Source organism: Sparassis crispa (assembly GCF_003851025.1).
Source record: "Sparassis crispa DNA, contig_000011F, whole genome shotgun sequence".
Classification (NCBI taxonomy): Eukaryota; Fungi; Basidiomycota; class Agaricomycetes; order Polyporales; family Sparassidaceae; genus Sparassis; species Sparassis crispa.
This window is the reverse complement of record NW_020939757.1, coordinates 1302677-1324796: the sequence shown is the minus strand read 5'-3', so window position 1 is coordinate 1324796 and position 22120 is coordinate 1302677. Positions and strand designations below refer to the sequence as shown.

General features: G+C 51.5%; 8 protein-coding genes across 8 annotated transcripts; 3 read left to right on the top strand and 5 right to left on the bottom strand.

The window, feature by feature from the left end:
* Window positions 1–761: 761 nt before the first annotated feature.
* SCP_1104090 (predicted protein) lies at window positions 762–2597 on the bottom strand (the record flags this gene model as incomplete). Its single annotated transcript, XM_027762844.1, has 3 exons — window positions 762–1238; window positions 1296–2513; window positions 2574–2597. 3 exons carry the CDS (start codon window positions 2595–2597, stop codon window positions 762–764), a joined length of 1719 nt encoding a protein of 572 aa, XP_027618645.1.
* A 644-nt stretch (window positions 2598–3241) lies between these two features.
* On the bottom strand, window positions 3242–5650 carry SCP_1104080 (Uncharacterized amino-acid permease; the record flags this gene model as incomplete). The annotated part of the gene is made up of 14 exons (XM_027762843.1): window positions 3242–3514; window positions 3568–3858; window positions 3907–3928; window positions 3979–4043; window positions 4096–4178; window positions 4252–4359; window positions 4413–4475; window positions 4538–4629; window positions 4694–4795; window positions 4858–4913; window positions 4966–5033; window positions 5086–5233; window positions 5296–5350; window positions 5469–5650. 14 exons carry the CDS (start codon window positions 5648–5650, stop codon window positions 3242–3244), a joined length of 1608 nt encoding a protein of 535 aa, XP_027618644.1.
* Window positions 5651–9072: 3422 nt separating this feature from the next.
* On the bottom strand, window positions 9073–11853 carry SCP_1104070 (predicted protein; the record flags this gene model as incomplete). The annotated part of the gene is made up of 5 exons (XM_027762842.1): window positions 9073–9171; window positions 9223–10875; window positions 10936–11394; window positions 11450–11560; window positions 11626–11853. The coding sequence occupies 5 exons, from the start codon at window positions 11851–11853 to the stop codon at window positions 9073–9075; spliced, it is 2550 nt and encodes an 849-aa protein (XP_027618643.1).
* A 1005-nt stretch (window positions 11854–12858) lies between these two features.
* Window positions 12859–13981, top strand: SCP_1104060 (Phosphoenolpyruvate/pyruvate domain-containing protein; the record flags this gene model as incomplete). Its single annotated transcript, XM_027762841.1, has 5 exons — window positions 12859–13182; window positions 13245–13461; window positions 13524–13656; window positions 13719–13779; window positions 13880–13981. 5 exons carry the CDS (start codon window positions 12859–12861, stop codon window positions 13979–13981), a joined length of 837 nt encoding a protein of 278 aa, XP_027618642.1.
* Window positions 13982–14613: 632 nt separating this feature from the next.
* SCP_1104050 (hypothetical protein) lies at window positions 14614–15393 on the bottom strand (the record flags this gene model as incomplete). Its single annotated transcript, XM_027762840.1, has 3 exons — window positions 14614–14936; window positions 14994–15153; window positions 15214–15393. 3 exons carry the CDS (start codon window positions 15391–15393, stop codon window positions 14614–14616), a joined length of 663 nt encoding a protein of 220 aa, XP_027618641.1.
* A 745-nt stretch (window positions 15394–16138) lies between these two features.
* SCP_1104040 (hypothetical protein) lies at window positions 16139–16456 on the bottom strand (the record flags this gene model as incomplete). Its single annotated transcript, XM_027762839.1, has 1 exon — window positions 16139–16456. The coding sequence occupies one exon, from the start codon at window positions 16454–16456 to the stop codon at window positions 16139–16141; it is 318 nt and encodes a 105-aa protein (XP_027618640.1).
* A 1663-nt stretch (window positions 16457–18119) lies between these two features.
* SCP_1104030 (hypothetical protein) lies at window positions 18120–18627 on the top strand (the record flags this gene model as incomplete). The annotated part of the gene is made up of 2 exons (XM_027762838.1): window positions 18120–18147; window positions 18197–18627. The coding sequence occupies 2 exons, from the start codon at window positions 18120–18122 to the stop codon at window positions 18625–18627; spliced, it is 459 nt and encodes a 152-aa protein (XP_027618639.1).
* Window positions 18628–19851: 1224 nt separating this feature from the next.
* SCP_1104020 (hypothetical protein) lies at window positions 19852–21319 on the top strand (the record flags this gene model as incomplete). The annotated part of the gene is made up of 2 exons (XM_027762837.1): window positions 19852–20964; window positions 21020–21319. The coding sequence occupies 2 exons, from the start codon at window positions 19852–19854 to the stop codon at window positions 21317–21319; spliced, it is 1413 nt and encodes a 470-aa protein (XP_027618638.1).
* Window positions 21320–22120: the final 801 nt, after the last annotated feature.

Genomic DNA, 22120 nt, shown 5'->3' with positions numbered 1-22120 from the left:
TTTAGATCGGCGTCCTTTCAGACTGTTTGCTGTTAAATCGCATCTCCAAGTTCGTACGGGCATACAGGTCTTATACAGGACCCCCGACAATTGGTGAATAGGCCTGATCTGGAAAGGGCAAAAATGTCCGTTGGGAAAAGGCCGTTTGGGGCCAAAAATGTCCGTGAAAAATGAGGCCTCACTATATTTTTGGCCCGCGTTTCTCCTCAGGCCTAGCGTGGGTTTTTAACCCTAAAAAGGTAATTTTGGGCGCTGGCTACTCCTCCTGCCCTCCCCGCCCTCCCCCGCCAGGCTTGCACAGGCGTTTTTCCTGCCCCGAATCAGGCCTCCTGGGCGCTGCCCCCCCGATTTCCGCGAAATGGCTCAGGCTACCCGGCGGTCCCGGTCAACCCCTGATTTGTCCGTGAAAATACTAGACATGAGGCTCTCGAAGGTCCAAAATTTGTCCGTAACTGGATCAGGGACCTTCCCCACTTGTCGGGGGTCCTTAGTCTGTGCACTTGAGCTTTTATGAAAGGTTGAATCTGGACTATTCATTCGGATTTGGACTCCGCGCACGCTAGCGGTGGGTAAACTTACCAATTGTGGCTGAACAGGAATACAGGTGGATCAATATTGTACTCTTTCATACAACTTTCATATCTCTTTCATATCTAATGTTCAACGTTCAGCGTCAATAGAATTCCGCGATTGCGCAGTAACCGAAGAAGGTCGATCAACGAACCACTACATACATGAAACAAGAAATAGAAGCTTTGCAGCTATGGAGGACAGTCTCCTCTTTCCTCTATCGCTTTTGAATCCACAGCTACAGATACACAAGCTTCAATTTTCAGTTTGTATCGTGTACGGGGTAGGCATAGATACGGTCTCACCGTATCTGTACTTTCCTTCGCGTCTATCGGAGTAAAGTCCTGGTACTTGAGGATTGGCTCGAGTGCACCACCGTCCACGCGCCACCACAGCGGCACCTCCGCATTTATAACAGCAGGTGTATCACCAACAGAAAATTTCTCCTTCTCCGCCACAGTTACCGCAACCCAGCGCAGTGAGGCAATGGTACATGCTATGTGCAAGCGAAACGCATGGAGCACGGACTCGGTGAGAGAGTCGGAGGTCGGAACTGGTCCTGCGACATGTCGAACCGGATTAAGAGCAGGAGAGGGTACCCGGAATGGCCGGATGCAGATGGACAGGGATTGGATGGGGATTGTGCCGAGGATCTGCGGGATGGTACCCTGCAAGCATAACTGCTTCAGTCACATGCGAGAGGAAATACGAGACCTAAAACATACCATCCAGTCGTCGACCTTGCTCGTGTGTCCCTCTTCAAGACGCAGTGCTAGGTGTCGCAGCCGCGGAACGACGCGCACAAATTGTCCCCAAAATGCAGCCTGACTGACTCGAGTCTCAACTGGGAGAGAGAGTATGATCGGATTCGTTCGCTCTATCACCCCCAGCGCAGTGGCGTAGTGGTATGAGGTTTGCTCGAGTTCAAGCAATCGTACAGGGCATGCGATGACCCAGTGGGCAAAATCAGGCACGTTTCCCCGAAGGCGGTCGAGAGATGGCCAGCACGCTTCAAAGTTCCCGGTGTCGTTGTCTCCTTCGACGGGGTCTGCGTATATATCTGAGACGACGAGTGTGTGTAGGTTAGGGAACGCGTTCACGAAACTCAACATTCGCGCTTTCGTGCCATGAACTGAGAGTGTGCGTAAGGACGGGATCTGCTTCCGCTCCGCCATTCCGAAGTCGGTGGGCGGCCAAGTCTTGTCAGTCTGGATATCGAGATGTGCCAGCTCGAGACAGTCGAGATTCTGCAGTGCACCTAGTCTCTCAAACAACGCCGGAGTCCTTTTGTTGAAGAGCTGTGTGAAGGTGAGCCTGCGCAGCTGGCTGCACATTTGGGGGAGATGCGTAAGAGATAATTCTCCACAGTTATGGAGTGAGACATCTACGAGGTCGGGCAACACTTCGAGCGCAGCAGCAATGCGGGGCTCATGTGTAATGAGCGCTTCAAAGCACGATATCGAGAGTCGGCGAAGGCGCCCCGCGCCTTCCAAGAGGTCCACTAACTGGGAAGAAGCGGAGAAGTCAACTGTGTGGGTGAACTCGATGTGGCGCGCGACACCGAATGCAGAGGAGGTAATGGTGAGTTCGCGAAGAAAGGGGAGCCGGACACCTCCATTCATTAGCATGGCCATGCAAAAAGCACGGAGCTGGTCTTGAGACTGTGTGATACAAACGCTAGAGAGGCTGCGAGCCAAGCTAATGTCGTAGGCTTCGCGAGAGACCATAGAAAGCGTCAGCGCGGAGGAGGCATTCAAGTAAGAAAGTACGATGTATAGAACATCGCGATTGAGTGACAGGAGGTTCAACGTCATGGCAGGGAGTTTAGTGGAGACGGAGCCGACGAGGTGGAGGTCTACTTGGGGGAGCTTCTGAAACCACCCTGGGATTATATGTTTCCGGCACTTCGCCAAGTACAGATGCACAAACAGGCAACTCCATGGCTGTTGGCGTCGACTCTGCGTGGGTGAAAACAACACGGAGGACTGTTTTTTTTCGCATACCTGGGAGTTTACCGGAGAATCCATTTACACCATGAATAAACATGCGGTGCTGATCTTCCTCATAGTGCTAGGGAGCACTGAAAATGATAGCCGGCGCAATGATTGCGCCCGAATGATAGTTTGCAGCCTCTGATATGAAGCTAAGTCACTCCTGCACCGATTAGTGAACGATACCGTGAAGGAGAGTCGGCACGTACTACGTGCGCTGGAAAGCCCTCAGGATCGTAAGATCTAGTACATGCCTGACAGTTGACTCGATGTGAAAGCGGTCGACGGTGATCGTCGTGCGAGTCGCGTCTGGTGACCGCGTCGCAAAGCACTGTGGAATGTTATGCTGCAGCCAGCGGCGTGCTCCGCTTGGGCTATCATGGGAGTCCCACTCACGCTGAACCACTGCTTCGCCGGATTGTGAGAGCATACTGCCATTGACAGTGCGGATGCGTGGGTGCGAGAACTGCGTAGATCTCTTGGGCCTGCGACCGAAGTTTATAGATCGATGCTGCCGCGGAAGCATTTTCCATCTCAATCATCTTAGCGGCCCCGCGCCCCGTTGTCGATTCCCACTACTTACATGCACCACAATGGGCTCATTGGTAGTCGAAAAAATTGATAGGCTACTGAACAACACGCAATATGCTTTACACACGGTATAACGCACCCCGGATGTTCTAGCTACCAAACTTCTCATCCTGCATGGTTGCCTCTTGCGAGTCCAAGTCTCTACCCACATCTGCGCCGATGTTTGCCACAGGACCTTGGAACCAGTACATGCCGCCGTACTTAGGCAAGAAATAGTAGCCCAGGCACAGCGCGAACCATCCTCCTAGCACCGCAATGGTGTAGTTCATGTCTGTTGCGTTCGGGCCAGGCGAGCTGGGGAATACTAAAACAACCAACGAGAACACCATCCACGCCACCGCTACCATACCCACAGGGTACCCCTAAGTGAAATAAATTGAGCCTCTGGTATCGGGAATAGATTCGCAGAACTCACCCATTTGCCTAGAGAGAATGGACCGGGTTTCCAGTCCTTTCCTCCGTAGAATCTGCTCATAATAGGGAATATGTACGCGATATATAGACCGATCACCCCCAGACCGAATATAGCGGAGATAGCGGCAGCCCCCGCGAATGCAAGCAACCCAAGTAATGCTGCAACGAAGACGGCAAACCAGGCGCAGTTAACTGGTGTCTGTGTGTACTTGTTGATGCGATAAAGATATTTCGAGAACGGCAGACCCCCGTCTCGCGCAAAGGCGAATGTCTGTCGAGAGCTAGCAACGCACTGCGGATAACTTAGTTCAAACTTCGACATCCACATGCCCAGACGTACCGAGCTTGTGCCCATGAAAAATCTATTCGATAATTCAGAAAACTACAGCTACTGAAGAGAGGTGTGACTCACTGCACGGTAACGACGAGAGACCACACAGCCAATGTGCCCCTTTGTCCGAAACTGTCATACAAGATCTAACAGCTCATGATCAACACTACCGAAGATAGTGGTCCAAGAAAGACGCACTGCAGCCATCGGCTGTCCGATAGGGCTTGCCAGGATTGTCTCGATATCGGTGCCCATCCGAAATGCAATCACGACATTGATAGCTAGCCACGACGAACTTCGTTAAGTGCTTACTCCTCTTACAGTGAGACAGCTAAGAAAAACCGACACACTGACCCCATCCGAGAACGCCGGCAACAAATGTGGCGCTAATTAGGGCATACGGGACCGCCTTGGCAGCATTCGTCGTCTCTTCACTGATGTGCAGTGCGGAATCAAAGCCCGCTGGAAACTAATCAGAATTTCCCTGAGAAGCGCGTAGTCGATGTAAGGCTGACATATTGTCCAGAGTGGCGCGAGGAAGCTCAGGACGAAGGCGAAGCCATCCGGCCAGCCACTATCTGTCAGAACAATGGATTTATTCAAGAATAATCACAATTACGGCGGGTGCAATTGAACTCACAGTTGACAAAACCTCCAAATGCATATCTTGCTGAGTTCTTGAATCCATCCGGGGTGGATGCGGGCAGAGCAATGATGATGCCAAGACACAACCTGTATCATCGCGTGAACCGCCGTTCACCATGAAGGCCAATTTATATTTGATTGGTGCACCCACAAAACATTTACAACCACATATATAGTCTGCAAACGTGCGATGACCGACGATGCTAAGGAGGCTACTGTAGCATGGCAGATTAGGATGAGGAGATACACGGCGCTGCAATCGAACAAAGGAATCAGTCTGTGAAGTGCCTCGCAACGCACAGAGGAAACGCTCACTAGGTCTGCCCAGTAGTCGGAGAGAATGTAGTTCCAGAACCGATACTCGCTGCTGCCTGTCATCTTCCTTTAGCCATGCATCGTCACATCGTCTGAGGAAGACCTTACCATCATCTGAACTGCACAACCCCAATCAACGGAAGCGATGCCCGCAATGAGCCCAATCGTATTGGAATCTTTATTTCTTCTTAGTCTCAGTTATGACTGGCACTCTGAATCAAGACTCACATCCAACAATCCATGACAACAGCCTGCGCCATCGTGGTGAGGCAAAGTTGAATGTCCACCAGTACAACCCACCCGAAGTCGGGGCCGCTGAACCCAATTCACCTAATGTCAAAGTGATAAGGAAGATGAAGAGGCTGCATGTCGCCCACTGTTGAACGAACAAAAGGACGACTGTAAGCGCGTAACTAGACGCATCAGTGCGATACTTACGCCCCAGATCATTGACACAGGACCACCGTTTGGAAGAGCGTATACGAGAACAGACCTACAACAAACACCGAGCAGTGAGATACCGCACACCGTGATCGAGCAGTGCTTCCTCGCAACGTTTCAAGAACACAGCAGCAGGCTTCGCCGTCTTTGACTTGTAGTATCGGACTTACGCTATAGAGGGAAACAGACCATAGATACTGAAGACAAGTCCAAAGACTTCAAACGGAGAGAATGCACGGCGGAATTCTTGCTTGTATCCCAACCGTGCAAGCACCTGTGCATCGCTGTCTGGCTCCATAGTAGGGTGAGATTCTACAGCCGTGCCGAACTTGTCTTTCTCTCCAGTATCCATGATGGTCAGATGTGAGTCTGAAGCACGGGCAGTACTTGGGAGTGTAAGTGCACACCGGGGGAAGAACTGAGCTTATCTGGTGGGGTTCTTTGGGGATATATATGATATTACCGTTTGGCGTCTCCGAGGACCATCGCACAAGGCCAATCCATCACCTCGGTAGGAGTTTGCTTATCACTCGAAAATTCTCCAGAGAACAGTTGACGAAGAAGCTGAGCGCTGATAGATACGTCAGATTAGATAGCACTTTTATTTCTCAAAAGGGCACCTTGCGCGGCTCATACATGTAACATCTTCTCCCAGTGCAAATCACGTTGAATTCATCCTGATTCTGTCTGATTCTGTGAGGGAGGATGTTCACACTGGGAGTCACAGTAAACAACGTGAAGGGTTACTGATAAGATAACAACATATCCTGGGTCCAGACATCTTCCCTGAATCAATGCGGTGGGCATTCACAGCGAGGAAATCTTGCATAGAGATGCACGCTCAGAACTGCATTGTAGAGAGTACTTTCGAAGTGCCCAATCTATGGCCAATGCGCCGATCAGGATCATCTGTGAACAGTACCAACATTTAGAAGAGATGAACACACGATTCACATTGCATACGAACACATCTGGTTATGTAAGTACGATAACACTGGACACCCGAGACGGCAATGTGGGTGCAAGCGCCTATAAGCCATGCGCACGTCCAGTCTCAGACCACGGGTATGACTCTCGGCAGGAAGCGAGATTGTGGAGAAAGATGCGACAAGGGAAGTATGCGTCCATCTCCATCCTGGCCAGCTGGGCAGACCAGTGTGGCTGTTCCCTAGCAATAAGAAACAAGGTATATGAGACCGGGACGACATGTAGTGAAATGTAACGATTCAGTGTCCTGACGTGGTAGACGTTGACACAAACCGTCACGGTGCACGTCACGGTGGCAGTTTATGAGACTTACCAGATACAACGATTACCCGATGTTGTTCGAGTCTGATTGGAACAGAACGATTTCACCCACGCACTGTCCAAAGTATTGAATACACTGCGTCGCCTTGGTCTCGCAGTCAGGCTTGCGGGAGTGATGTTGGACGGGGAGGCTGAGCTTTGACCAGGATAATGGTCATCATGGTTTTATATTCAATATCTCCATCGGCATTGGGAGTAATTCTGCAATCACAGATCGAGCAGTGTGCTTTGGAAAATTATCTACAGAAAAGTTCAGAAAATCGACAACGGCTATGCACCGAAATTACGATATCGCAGTGAACAATGGTTCCAACCTAAGCTCACTCGCTCGGGTTCTCACCTGCAAGGGACTCTGAGTAGATCTTCCTCAACTATATGTCCAGCATATGACGATAGCGCTCGTAATTGCACCGAACCACGTTCGTCGCGGGTGGGACCTCAAACCAGGTGAGGGAAGGCTCTGAAGACGTTGTCCGAGAGATTGAGTGGATGACGATATAGATGAGAGTGTTGACATTGGCTGCAAATGTTTGCGCCAACTCAATCATTCCCTGCTTTGAGAGAAACCTCAAACGACTCGAAACAAAGATGATAGCAAACCCGCGGGGAATGCTATGCAACACTCATACGTTCCAGCTGCGATTGTGAACAAAATTCGGAGATGAACAAGCGTCCCAAGTAAACACTTAGCTGCGACGCACCGCCCATGAAACACAATCATTTTCAGCCCGCTGGGATAGGGGAAGACAATTCACCGTAATTTTCAGGTATCTGATGCTCCACCCAGAATCTGCGATATGCCTGAGTGTGCCCAATTGTTCCCATTGAAGGTGACAATCGAGTACCGTCGGGGACATCCGGGCCAGAGTAATGGCGAGCTTTCCACAATGCTCGCCCCACATACGGCCAACGAGCCGTAACCAATGAACCGAAAACTGTAGAGGCAAATTACTCCGCGATGTGACATGGTCAAGACTTCGCATTTTGTCACCATTGGTGAAGGTGCCGTCGCCGAAGGAGATGGACCGAACGGCAGGAAACGACATTTGCGCCAAGTCGGTTGGTCCGGTCAAAGTCAATGTATGCACGGACGGGAAGACCATGTCGCCACCAAGATAAGATGCTAGATGCCTCACGTGCAATACGTTGAGTCACCCGGTAAGATTTTTTCAAGTATCGGCTGGATGTGTGACTTGTGGAGGCCTCTCGCAGTATAGCACATCGAGTTTCCGAGACCTGCTGGACATCCGTGCTATCAACCGTTCCCATGAAGAGAAGCCATAACGAAAACAGATAGAATCCAACGTGAGCAGCCCCGCTACAGCATCAGCAAGCGAAGGATGAGATTCTGATATGTGTGGCATGCCGCAAGACTTCCCCTAGCAGGATGGCCGAGGAATGGTCTATTCAGGCACCATCATTCACATCGGATGCAAATGTGCATGTCATGGCATTGAATTGCAGGGACTTGAGTAACGGCTGTAGACTTGTTCCCAAGGACCACGTCAGAGAGAAATCGCAATGTGTGTGCGGCTCGAGAAGTCATCGCGAGGTGCAACGCATCGTGATTCGATATATCAGAGAGAATGGTATCCAAAACATCGTCATTCAGAGATAGAAGATCCACAGGTTGCCTGTGTACCAATTTTTCTGGATAGCAAGCTCTGTCGAGGAAGACGTGAGTTTTGGATGATTATCCCTGTGTTCAAATATACAACCAGGGCTCACCGGCTTGTCTTACAACGGATCCCACTGGCAGATCAAATTCCGCATGTTTGGAGCAGGTGAATGCGATGGCGAGCAACGAAGCCCCAGTCTAAGTAGCTGCTAGTTCGATCTCGAGCTGGAGTTTGGACGGTCGTAACGGAGTTCAACGCGTACTAATACTAGTATCGAATCTCAGTTACAGATCTCCGTCGAAGGTCGCAATCGAGAGTCGATTCTAAGTCGGTATGTTTAGCTGCAGAGCATACGATGGAGAAAACATGCAGATGAAGACGTGCAAGTGCAGAGGATGTAGGCGTCGGCGCGAGGTGGCTGGTACCTGGCAAACGGAAAGTGACGGCCGTACGCGTCAACGGACGTCGAACGTCAGCGATCGTCCAATAATCACCGAGGAATTATGCACGTCACTACATTAACCATAGTCATCTCAATTTACGTGGCCCTGGAGAGGAATGTGCAATGAACAGTGTCCACAAGATACTCAAATTGCAGGTCGTAATGGTCGTTAAATAATGTAGCGTAGTCAGACACCAGTCAAGAGAAGTACATAATGCGCTGCCAAAAACGAATGAGGTTCCGTGGACGAATGGACGGATGGAGAGCGAAACAAGGATGATTGATATAGGCGTACTGCAGACGAAAATAGGGAGAGCGATAGAAAATGCATAGCGACACACCAAACATATTAAAGAGGGGAATAACCTGGTAGGGTGGGACGTTTTTGTTTGGATTATGAAACGACTATATTGAAGTCTCGGGTTTAACTCGCCATAACACCGCTGCAGTTGCTGCACTGAGCACCAAGATACCAACAGCCATCGATAGGTGCGTAAATTGAGGCTGTCGTCCGATGAGCATGTACGATACAAGAAGAGCCCACACGGCACTCACGATGTCCTTCGGCGGCTCTCTCGTACGTGCATCTGTTGCAACGCCTGAGACCGCGTCTGATTTTGACAGCGGCTGATGCACGACGGACGATTCTGGCGATGGGAAAGGCACATCCTTCTCGTTTCTCGTTGATGACGCAGCCCTTCCATTCTCGAGGATAACGGACGAACGTGTCTCGGAGTCACTGGCACTCGATTCGTCTGTCGCCCACGGTGACCGACGTCGAGGGTGAGAATTCGAATAAGGAGGCAGCTCCTGGCCGTTCAGATCACTGACCACCGAAGATGCAGAGGAACCGTCATAGGGCACCTCACCGGTGCCAAGCGATGCAGATCGTGACCGTGTCCTGCCTCGCGATTTGCTCACCCGCTTTTTTCTTGCCCGAGGACGAGTTGACTCCGCTGATAGACTTCTTGGACTTGGGGGAGTGACTAGACCACCGCTGCCATTTATCTTCGCATTGCCATTCGTAAGAGGGTGCCGCTGGAGAAGCTGGTAGTGCGCCTGAAAGGATGCGAGTGATGTGAGCCCCGACTCCATCTTGGTAACCGCACTACCAAGGCCCTCCTCGACAGAGCGCACACGCAGCTCCCATTCTTCCTTGGCACGTCGTAGCCGTTCACGTTCATCGTTCCACTCCTCTTGTACACCGCTCCACCGACCCTCCACACTCTTCTTCCACTCCGTGATCATCTCCGTCAGAGACTCCCGTTCACGGGCACGCTCCTCCTCTCTTGATTGCGCCAAAGTTGTAGGACGTTCTAGTGCGGTAGCCTCAGCAGCTTCCGCCAACTGCTGTGTCTTCTCTTCCTGTACATCCACCTGTACGCGGGTAGCAAGCACCAATGTCTCGAGCGCAGACACCTTTGTTTCAAGATTTAGGATCGTCGACTGAGCATTTGTATGCTGCGCCTCCAATGAGCGAGACAGTTCGAGCGCAGACTCGAGCTGCTTCGACAGTGTGTCGAGGCGTTCAGTGACATCCTCTGAGGAAGAAGCGGTAACATGGGGGACGGGCGGAGACAATGGCGAGTGCGGACGAGCACGAAGGTGAGACAGGTCTGAGTTGCCACCCTGAAGATGGTTGGGATGCGAATCATGGTCCTCATCATCGTCACCCATGCCCATCCCGGTCGGCTCGGGCGTTCTTGGGCGCCCCAACTCTTCCCTTCTCCGCCTTCGGTCTTCTTCCTCTTGCTCAGCGGCTAACTGCTCCTCATCCTCTTCATCAACCCGTTCCAGTTCATGCGGGACAACCGTCGCGATGCTACGCGCGTCATCGTCGTCTCCGAGTAAATCTCCGTCGTGATCCCTTTCGTCCTGACGCTGCCGCTGGTGAATAGGACTGCCGCTCTGCCTACGGAGCAACTCTATCTCGCGCATGCGCTCCTCCATCATATCGCGCATTGAGCCCACCTCGCGCTTGATCGCGTCGTGCTCGGCGAGCACGCCTTCCAGCGCGCGGATCTTGTCGACGTGGCTTGCAAGCGACATCTGCGTCTCGCGCAGCTGTGTCTGCAGTTCACTCAAGGTGAAAGTAGGATCAAAAGGCGCCGGTTGCTGCTGGTGCTGCTCCTGCTGCTGATGGTGCTCGACCGCTTGCGCAGGCATAACCGCAGGCAGCGACTGGGGATACGGCGGCACGTTTGGCGGCTGCATGTGTCAGGTAAGCCTGCCACCCATTGCGTAAGAACCGTACGCCTGCTCACGCACCATGTTTCCACCGAGCGTGTCGTGTATCTCATTCATCGACCCCGTAAGTGAGTGCAGCTCCGAGCCGGTGTCCCGGCTCTTCTGCAGCTCGCCCTGAAGCCTGCTCAGAATATGGTCAAACGTCAGCCCGCTCTTCCCCGGCACTCGCACGTTCCCTCCCATCCCGCCCATCCCGACCAATCCCTGCGGCTGCATCCCCGGCCTCCGCTGTGCTCCAGGCACACCGTTCCCTAGGCCTGCTGCACCCGCCTGCTGCCCGCCCGCGAAGTTGAATGCGCCTGCCGCCGATCCAGACGGGCCCTGGTTCGCGAGGCTCCCGTACGCTGGAGGGTTCTGTTGGGCTTCCGCCCGCGCTGCCGCTTGCGCGTCCTGCTCCGAGAATACGCACACCACCCGCGCGGCAACCTTATGGTGTATGATTGTCTTGTTATCTTCCCCGACGATGTCGATTCCAAATTCCTGTTCGCCCGCGGCGTCAGCTGAGCCACATGACCACCGCTCCGAGTCTACGCACCACAATGTCGTCCGTCTTCAGTTCAAATGGCTCCGACTCGAGGCCCTCTGGGCTGAGCCGTTCGCCGTTGATGAACGTCCCGTTGGAGCTTTTCACGTCCTTGATAAAGATCTGCGGTCCGCGTGAGAAGAGCTCGCTCAGCTCGCTCGCAACTGGATACATCGACCACCACGAACCTTTCCTGACTCCTCCCATACCTCTGCATGCTGTCTGCTGAGAACCTTGGAGTCGAAGTAGCCATTTCGCTCGGCGGGCACGGTCTTTGCGTTCGTTTGTCTTCCAATCTTCACGCGCTGGTTGTTGAGGAGAGAGATGTGTTTTGGAATAAATGAGTCATTCAGTGGGTAGAGATAGAGTGCTGGATACGCCACGGGGGTATGCGGTGTTGAGAATGGGGCGGGCATCGTGGACGCCGTCGGCAACGATGAGCTCAAGCTCGACAACAGCTACTATGAGATGGTATTGTTTGGCATTATTTGGCATGCTCACTGACTCTTCCAAATCACGTGCTGGGAGTGTCGGTCTCAATATGGCAGGTCTTCAAGTTTCCTCCTTAAGTATCAACATTCAAGTTAAAATATTCATACTAGTCGCCAGTTAATGCAAGCATGAAAGCATAAAAACTCAGGCTGTGTCACTAGATGGGCAATATATATGACACATCTATACAATGATCCGCAGTAATATCTCACAAGGCCTAGGCAAGAAAAAAAAGCGGAGACAGCGGGGTGCACACTGGGTTCTCAAGAGTTTGGACCAACACCACCACGATAATCTCAAAGTCTGAGAGACAAGACCTGGCATGTCACGTCAGCAATTACTTCAAAAGAAGATAGACATGGGTATAACACGCACATCATCGGTTGATCCCGGCTAAAACCCGAGCAGACACTCAGACATGCCCTTGCTCATGGCAGCGCGCCCAATATATTTAGCGAACTGCACGAAATGCGCCGCCAACGTACTGCAATGGCGCCCTCTCGGACGAGATTCTCATTCCTATCAGCGGAAACAAGCTCTGTGTCTCGAAGAGTCGCTAAGTAGTATGCATTGGAGTTTGCATCTCCAGGATAAGCATTCCCGCCGTTAACGTTACTTCACAGTACACCGCCTTGGCACGCAGATGGAGGGAAGAAATAATTTCTCGGGGCTGTTATAGAATCATTCATATGCGTATAATGAATTGCACTAGACCTTATGGGGATCCCGCTTGTCGAAAGAGTCGGGTTAGGGCTTACGTGATCTTAGGGTTAGGTGTGTTACCGGTCCGTTGGAGCGGTGCGGTCCCTGAGCGGTGTACCGCAACGCCGAGTACAGTGGGCACATGAACTGGCAGAACACAACGAATCCGATGAGTCTTCGCCGTAGTATAAGGGGCTGCTGCGTCCTGCGACACTCTCACCTTCACCATGGCTTCCCATCCTTTGCTCACAGCTTTCCGCGTGTCCAAGCCTGCTTTCGGCGCGTGGATCACCCTCCCAGGCACGTTCAACGCACGCACGGCAGCCCTCGCCTCTCCGCACATATCGTGGCTTGTCATCGATTGCGAGCATGGTATGACTTCACTTCAACCAGGTGTGGGGGAGTCCATCCAAGCGGTCGCTGGCTTAGGCGCCGCTGCGCCGAGCACTATCGTTCGCATCCCTGCGACAGGACCATGCGCAGATACCAGTGCAGCCTGGCAGATTAAGTATGTGCTCGACGCCGGTGCGCGTGGTGTGCTAGTTCCAATGGTTGTACTATTCAGATCCATAGATCCGTGGTTACCGATACTTACTTGGTCTCATCTCTGTAGGTGTCTAATCGTGCCCAGACGGCGTCTGTGGTTGCTGCCGCACGGTTCCCCCCTACTGGTATCCGCGGGTTTGGGAGCCCATTCACCCAAGCTGTCTGGGGCATAAGTGCCAAGGAGCACCTCACCACCGCTAACGAGAGTATACTCGTCCTCGTCCAGATCGAGACGCGCGAGGGCGTGCAGAATCTCGACGAGATTCTATCCGTCGATGGTCTTGGTATGTGCATTTGTGCGGTATCAGACCCCTGATCCTTCACGTGGTCCGTTGAATTCTCGCAGATGGCGTCTTCATCGGTCCATATGATCTTTCACTGTCGTATGGATATCCTGCGCCATCGCCTGACCCTCATCCCGATGTGGAGGTGATCATCCAGGAGATCCTCATCAAAGCTCATGCCAAGGGGAAGAAATGGTGAGTTTCGCATCCTGCATGCGGATTTCAATCGCCTATTCTGACACGACCATGCTCCTTAGCGCGTTCTTCTGCACAACGGGGAAGCAGTCTGCCAAGCGTGCTCAAGAGGGCTTCGATATGGTAAGTCGTTGTTCTTTCTGAGCGTCTGCTGCACGATTCAACATGCGCTTTGCACGATGACCGAGCGCGTGCTGACCTGACCCTTGGTATCCATCTGAAGATCAATGTCATCTCGGACGCTGGTGCCATGACAGAAGGCCTCAAGCAGGCTTTTGCCATCGCAGCTGGGGACGTTGCAGGGGAGCAGGCCTTCGGGTACTGATCCCGCCGCTGGCAAGGTCAGAAAAGAGATTGTATTGTAAATGATACCAAGTATACCTTTTTGCACTATCGTGATATACAGGAAGATTGTGCTATTGTCAGAACTCCATGATATTAACCCCCTCGTGCTGGATGTGTTACTGTGTCATCAGCGTGGTCTTAAGCCTCATGTGATTTCACCACTCTGAGGACACTGGTGAGCTGCGAAACGAGCTTTGAAGGTACAAGAAAGTGCTAGTAGAGCGGCCCTGACCGTCGCAGAAGTGGGCACGGCGCCAGCAAGCTTTCGTACCGTTGTGAAATCCGCCCACTGACGAAAAAGTGCGAGGGCCTTGTCAACACAGATCTCATGAACAGTGTGTTTCCACTCACACAAGTATGCCAACGCAACACGCGGTCAGCTATGTATTACCGAAAACACGAGGTTACAGCGATATCGGACTGACGGAGAGTAGTACACTACGACCATCATGCGTGACAATTGCCGCACCTCTTAGCTCAAGTAAGTATGTTAACCAACCGAACGATTTGCATCCACCTGTACTTCTGATATCGAATGTGCTACAGTGGGTCTGTAAGCCTGAAAGCTCACGGTACTGCAGCTTTTCGGAACCCATACCTCCTGGACCCAACCTAGTAGCCTCGCTCCCAATACAATGCCATTGCATCGCTAATCCCGGGCACACCGCGCATCGCATCAACGCCCAGTGGTGCGTAGCCGGATAATTTCACCGACGCACACCACACTGCAAGCATGGAAGGTACCCTAGACCTGCAGTCGGAAGATTTGAAGTACGTGCGCAAGAAAGATTGACCAAGGAGCGTCAACGGCGGTATGGCCAGCCCAGCACATTGTTCAAATGAGGCGGGATTTGCATCATCAAATGTCGATGCGGCGGCGGAGTAATTTTGGATGAGAATCTTCCGGGGCGTCTTCTCGTGACTAAGATCTCTGACTGTCTCGCGTGGAATACACAAGGTGGCACTCAATTATTGGAGGAGTTCAGACATACCGATTCGATGAGCTGGACACCCAAGCTCTTCCCAGCGAATATTGGGATCGAGAGAACTAATCACCGGAATAAGGGGGAGTGGAGAGTCCTTGTAACCAGCAGAAAGCAAGACTTCATAAGCAGTTTCGAGCTGGTCATCAGGAACAAGTAAATGCATATGCTGGATCAAGTTTCGGGTCAGACCGATGCGCTGGTGGCATAGGATATACCATCGACTCACGTTAGGACTGATTGGGACGCCATAGTACAACATTGCCCATTCGCCCCATAAGATAATCGGACCTATACCAGACTGAGCGAGCACACCAGTAAGGTATGCTGAGACATCCTGGCGGAGCTGGTCTGTAAATATGTCTCCAACGGTCTGAGTAGGCGTCAGCAGTTTCGTGGAGTGGCCCATTGAGATGATAAGTTGAGTTCAGTCTTAGCCTGTATCACAGCACAACGCCAGAGATTTTGGACGTGGGAAAATGTCAGCGGTTCCCAGATTTTCCACGATTCTCCGTAGGTTATGACGATTGTGAAGCCTCCGAGTAATTCCTACATGCAGAACCTTAGAAAATATAGATTTTCTATCATCATGCTTTCCGAATATCGAGACTTAGACAAAATAAGACTCTTGTCAATTAGCGCCCACTGGCACAGTCACGTTCTGAGTCGCGTCGCACCTTCTCGCGTCGCCACCACCTGACTACATGCGCTTCAATCGCCTATATTTCTCTGCGAAAAGGGCTACACAAGTATCTACCAAGTCTTCCCTGGGTGCTCGGGTCTCGGTCTAAAGGACAACACTCACTGATGTCTACAGCTGTTCGCATACAATGTCGCTGTGCTCGCGCTGTATCATACTTTGGATCGTGTCACTCGGATTCCTTGGGCATGTTGGTATGCTTACGGATGCGCACCTGAAGCTTCTATAACATATGTAAGCCCATGCCTTCGTTACTCAGAACTGCAGACAGTATGTGTTGACTTCTTCGCTGTAACGGGCATGTCTTTCACAGCGCCATTTCCACCGGCCTCTGCGGAATCATTATCCTCGTACGCCATTGCATTCATATCCCGCTGAACCGTTACTGAACGACCACGTGCACCGATCAGCTTTTCATCACGAAGAGCTTTTTGCAGTGCACGGAATTTCTTCTTCACGCTCTCCTCAGCATCAGATATGAAAAGATCTCGAATGGGCTTGGCCGCGCCAGGTACGAGTTCTGCGCCTGCAGCTCTGATGCCAAGTCTTGCAGTCCGCCAATGAGCCTGGCCTGTTTATCGAGCCGATCAATTGCGGTCTCGAGGCACTTTTCGTACGTCTCTGCAACTGTCTTGAAGCTCTCCATCTCCATCCTCAACAGCTCTTTTTCACCCTCCAGAACTTCGATGCGCATCTGGTGATCAGACACCTGCGCCACAAGCATCACCGTCTTCTGTTTCTTTGCATTCTCAGTGCTGTTCATTTCCGCCATGGCAAGAAAGTGAGGTCCTAGTACCGTGAAGGTTGAAGGCGCATATGAGGCCGAGCAGTGGATGCAGATTCCGATGCTCGGGATGCAGTCTCTCTCTGCGCGCTTCTCGTTCATCAGCTGTACAATGCGAGCGTGCGCGGATATGTGATTATTTCATTAATCTATCCTAATACATCATTTCGGTGCATGCATTACTGCTTTTCATACTGCGGGAGACTGTTATATGGGCGGACAAGGGTAGGGATGGTAAGGAGGAGGCGAGGGAAGGCAGGGTGGCACCCAGTGCGGCCGGTGAGAATATGGTAAAATGTGAGCAGAAATGCTCAGTAGAATGATGGAACAATGCTGCAAAAACGTGTAATCGGAGGTAGATTCTCTGCACGGGGTATTTAAGGCACAATGTTGGGGAAATGTTCTAAAATCTGACATTTCTCTAACAATCTGTCGGTGTCAGAATCCGGAGCGTTGTGCTGTGTATACGTACGTAGTCTCTCCAACTTGACTCTAAGTGCAAGGAAACAAGAATGGAAGCATCCAGTGGTCACCGCACGTGACACATTTCACCTCCCAGCCAAACAACGCGTCAATACGTTCGACTGACGCGTCGATGAACGTTTGAACTTCGTAGCGAATTCTGTGACGGTTGCTTAATCTATGCATTCGCACTGCAAATCTAAATCTCGACATTCAGCACACACACGCTTCCCTTGGATCCGTCACGCGTTTCAATATATGGAGACACTATGATTTCATGAAATTTCTGGATCTTCTCGTACTTTACTCTCTGCAGATCAATATCTATGGTGAGACACCTGGAGTTCTTCGAGTCCTGAGGAAACAACGATAGCGGGGAAAAGGAGAATATCAGAATCTTTCTACGTCCGGCCGAATTGCCCCTTCCATTTCTCATCCTGCTCGACAGGTCTTGGAGCCTTCATTTCGATACGTCTATTGAGAAACCCCTGCAACCTCCCTTCGATATCTCTGCAAAGAATGCTCAATTTCCCGGGGTCCACTGCAGCGCGCCCCGGCGGTGGGCGTTGTCGTCGCCGCAGATGCGGGCAGCGTCCAACGGCGTACTAACGCACCGAACTCCCGACGCGCAGGGCGTTAGACGATGCTGAGAATACCTCTGACGTGGTGCTCGAGATTGGACACTGGCGCAGCCGCGGATTATAGGCTGTCGTTGGGTCGAAGCGGCGGCGTGTGACCTCGCAGAAATTTACTTTTACACTGCAATTATTGGTGATTGTTGGTGCGTTATTAGCAACTCGCTGTTGTGCATACCTTTATTTCGCTTCTGTCCAATTCCACGTGACTGCGAATCCTCCATGCCAGTTGTCGTCCCCAGCGGCATAAGAGTAAAAACGTGAAGTAATTATCTTGAGTGCCCGAACCGCAGAATTTCTGGGAGACAGTATTGATTAAAAGTTGGAATAAACCATCTTCAATACACGGAATTTGGACGGTGACCTGGCCGTCAATATTTGATCGAAAGCCTTGGCGGACAACATCGCCATGTCAGCCTCAACCGCAGACAAAGTGCAAAGAATTTGGTCGCTCTTCCTCTTGCATCCACGGTCACACGACTCGGTCAACCCACAAGTCAAACCGCCTCGTAGTCAGCAAAATTCCGGAAGCCGAAACCGCACCAGAACTCACGATGGCCAACTCGAAACACTTTACCCCTGGTAAGAATTACGTTCTACGATGCCGCTGGCCACTGAACACTCACTCCAGCTGTGATCGCCGGTCTCGTCCTCGTTAGCCTCACCTTACTTACCATGCTGGTCGCGACCGGCGTCTTCCTCTGGCGCACGCGCCTCACACAAACAATCCCAGCACCCGTCGCAAAGTTCGGAAGGGAGCTTGATATTGAGGAGAGAACCACTGGAGGCACGGACGAGAAGGAGGGGGTCGACACCCCGAATGTGGCGGGCAAGAATATCAGAAACGGCGGGGCGATCCTGGACGTGATCTTACCCTCGGAGATGCCGCGACTATTCAGGGTGGCGGCTCGGGGCGGAGGGAGTGTTGGAGTGGAGGTATGCGTGACGCCGCCCACACCGGTTGGAGTGCTGAATGCGTCCGGGTCCCCCGAGCGGCGCGTACGATTCGAGACAGTACCGGTGTCACAGAGCGAAGCGACCGCTGTCTGGTTCTTCTTGTAGGGTATGGGGCGCTCGGTTGGGTTATATTTTCTTTTGGCTTGCTTGGGTGTGGTTACGATTAATTGTCCGTCTTTTGCGTCTTGATTCTCCTCCTGGCGAGTATGTGATAAGCGGCTGCGAAGCAACTGCGAGATATGAGGAATTGCATGCTAGTTTTCAGGTTTGAAATGCTCCTGCATCCAAGAGCTAACTTGAAGGGCTGAATCATGGACAGAGGTGCGACTACACCCCGTAATGGATATTACGGGAATATGGGTGCCGTACACGCCTCTTCTACTCGCCTATGACATGTATACATTTTTACTTGACGATCCAGAATTCATGCGCCCTGTCCGCAAGAACATTAATCCTGGCAGAGTGTAAAGTCAGTTGTAATGGTAGATTCTGGTTCATGGTTCAAGATGAAAAGGTCTGGAAACCGTTGCATTCCAATAGAGCATAGCACGCACGGACTATCTGTCCGAGTGTAGTCATGAAGGAATCCCCAAAAGCGAACCTGGTGTTCATCATTAGTAGATGGAGCTCATGATACCTAGAATTATTTCACAATGCAGCGGAGCGAACATACGCTGTCATGGACGTGATCAAGCAATGTTTGCACCCGCCAAATGTTTTCTCGATTTTTCGAAACTTCTGAGATTTATCGGGAATTCCGTCCTGAACGATGCATGCGTCGCAAGTTGGACTCGCAACAGCTGAGTGCTGAACAGTTGCTTGAAATAGTACAGTATCATTTTCTTCGACTTACCTGTGAGTTGCACACAGCCGATCTATCAGTCCTATGTATATGTGCGCGTTTTTGCCCTCGGCATGTCCAAACTCCGCAGTTTCCATTTGGTTTCCATGGGTAACTTCTCAGAGGCCGTTACGCAGCCTCCATAGAGGAACGACTCTTTCTTCCCGACTACTACTTAGAGGCTGGTTCACGAGCTTACGTGGTATACTGTGATAACGTCTCACCAATCATCAACGGTGCTTGTGTGTGGCCTATCGTCTGCAAACGTGAGTCGATCAGACCAGGGCTGATGTACGACCCATTCTAATCGCGTGGTAGAAAGGGAAGCGACCTTCAAGTGCACTGAACTAGACTGCGACAGGAGCGTAGTGACAACTCTAACGCGTGTCTGCGTCAATTTGCGAAGCAGGTAATGAATCTCTCAAATAATCCACTGCCAACAGCGTTGCCAGTGATCGATTACTGACTACTCTGTGCAGAGCTTCACGATGGCAAAATTCTATGATTTAGATGACGACATCCTCCTTATTATTCTTTCTCTCATCTCACAGCGTGACGCACTGCGACTCGCGTCGACATGTCACTTCGGCTACAATATCGCCCTGCCCCGTTTTCTTTCCAAGGTAGATATTCAGTATTCCATGCGGAAGTCGCACAAAGTTGCCGGGTTTTGCAAGTTCATGCTGGCTGATGCGCCCCGTCGGTTGCCGTATCTTCGCGAATTCTCCCTCGCAGATGGTTGTCCTTACTTTCCGCAACCCTTTAACCATTCTATCGATCCCGAAAGCGTGGCTCTGTTGGTGCAGGTGCTGCGTCGAGCTACTGAGATCAAGAAACTCACTATCGGCAACGAAGACGACTTATTGATGAATCATCCGGAGCTTCTCGATGCGTTGGCTGCACTTCCTCATCTCCAGACCATTCGCTTGGAGTACTGTGGTTGGCCATCATTGACCCTCTTGTCTCGCAGCATCAGTTGTCCTCACACACTAGACATCTTCGACTGCAATCTGGGTGGCTCTGAGGGCGATGACGACCTTCCTATCGCTCAGAACATTGTCACATCTGTCAGAAATATGAAAGTGCAACTCTCACATCTGGGCATTGACGACGATCTCGAGGAGGATGGTCTTGAGTTTGTACCAACTCGATTGTTGACCCGTACCGTTTGGTCATCCGTTCGTGCGCTGAACCTCAGCGAATGTTCCGACATGAGCGACATCGCCCGTGCTTTCCCGAACTTACATAACCTCACATACTCTAATACCGACCCTCGCCCAGTGGACCATGACCCCTTAGTCAAATGGTCCAATCTTGACAGTGTCATGGCAAGGTGCCGCGTGCCCCTAGCATCGCGTGTGCGCAGGCTCGTGCTACGGTACACATGTCCGCCGGAGGCCGAGTTCCTAACGCTGCTGCAACGCTGCACACCCACTATCCTGTCCTTCAATGCTAGTCTTGTCTATGCATCCTATTGCGAAGGCGTGCAGGGACTCATGACACGAGCAGTGCGGTCCAATTTGAGATACCTCGAACTGTACACCTTCTGGCATGAAAGGAATCCGGACCAAATCGTCCAAAGTGAAATAGTTCCGGGTATTGTGAGTGCGATCTTCCACGACCTGGTGAATTCAAATTTTCTGACAAACGAGCAAGATAAGTTACGTGGGGATGTTTTCCCAAGTTCCGCTTACCGGAATAGCAATCACGTATTACAAGCCGCTAAGTCTCGAGGTGGATGGCTTGATGGGCTTGGCGAAGAAGATCGCGGCGCTGATACCTACACTAGCGTATGTGGGATTGGATCTCTCTGAACGCAAGTCAAGCCTCCATCCGATTGCGTTTAAATGGTACTCCGTGACATCCAGAGCAGGAGAGTCCCCGGAGTTAGAACAGCTCTCCGAGGTCGAAGGACGGAGGATCGAGGTCGAACTGAACGATATTGACCATATTTGATGGCATTCCAAGGCTATGAGGCAAGTCTGCACCTTTGTCCTCCGTGTATCTGAACTGAACATGTAAACGATAGTTGACGCACCCCCAGACTGCAGTTTTTAGATGCAGATGTCTTGAATTCTTCCTAATTGGGGGATACCTGGAGATGCGGTGCGCGGATGCGCAAGTTGGTCAGGACAAAAGACGGCGAGATGGGCAGCCAAGCGTGATTGAGCGGTCGAAAAAAAACACATACCGAGGTAGCTAAGATCATGACGTGAATTTGTCCTTAATTCCCAACCTTGAAACACTCCCCAAAATCTCTGTAGAACTAATAGACTGACCGTGGACTATCGCGCAGGTACACGTAAAAGGATTTGTATCAGGGCAAATGGTTACAGTGTACAACCTGTCCGAGTCGGAACAATGCTTGTATGCGACACGTTCACAATATTATTTGGACATGGTGAAAGTTGTTTTGTTCTCACCTCTGTTGATTCTATGTAACAGGCCTAGGAAACGGCTTGAACCGACTGATGTGATGTCCTGCGCACACGCCTGAACTTCAACTTCGGCACAACAGAAGACAACCGAAGACAAGGGATCGACAGCAGCAAGTCAGAAACCGGCTAGCAGCGACACGCGGGAAAAGCACCACTCGTGGAAAGCTGATTGACGGATCGCGAGGCCCCGTATTCAATGACGCGTTTATGCGTTGCTGCACGAACGCACACGTCAGGCAGCTTGTAGCACTTGTGTTAATAGAGAAAAGAAAATTTTCGCGAGCATTTGTACGCAGAACATTTGGAAGTCGTCGGTCAG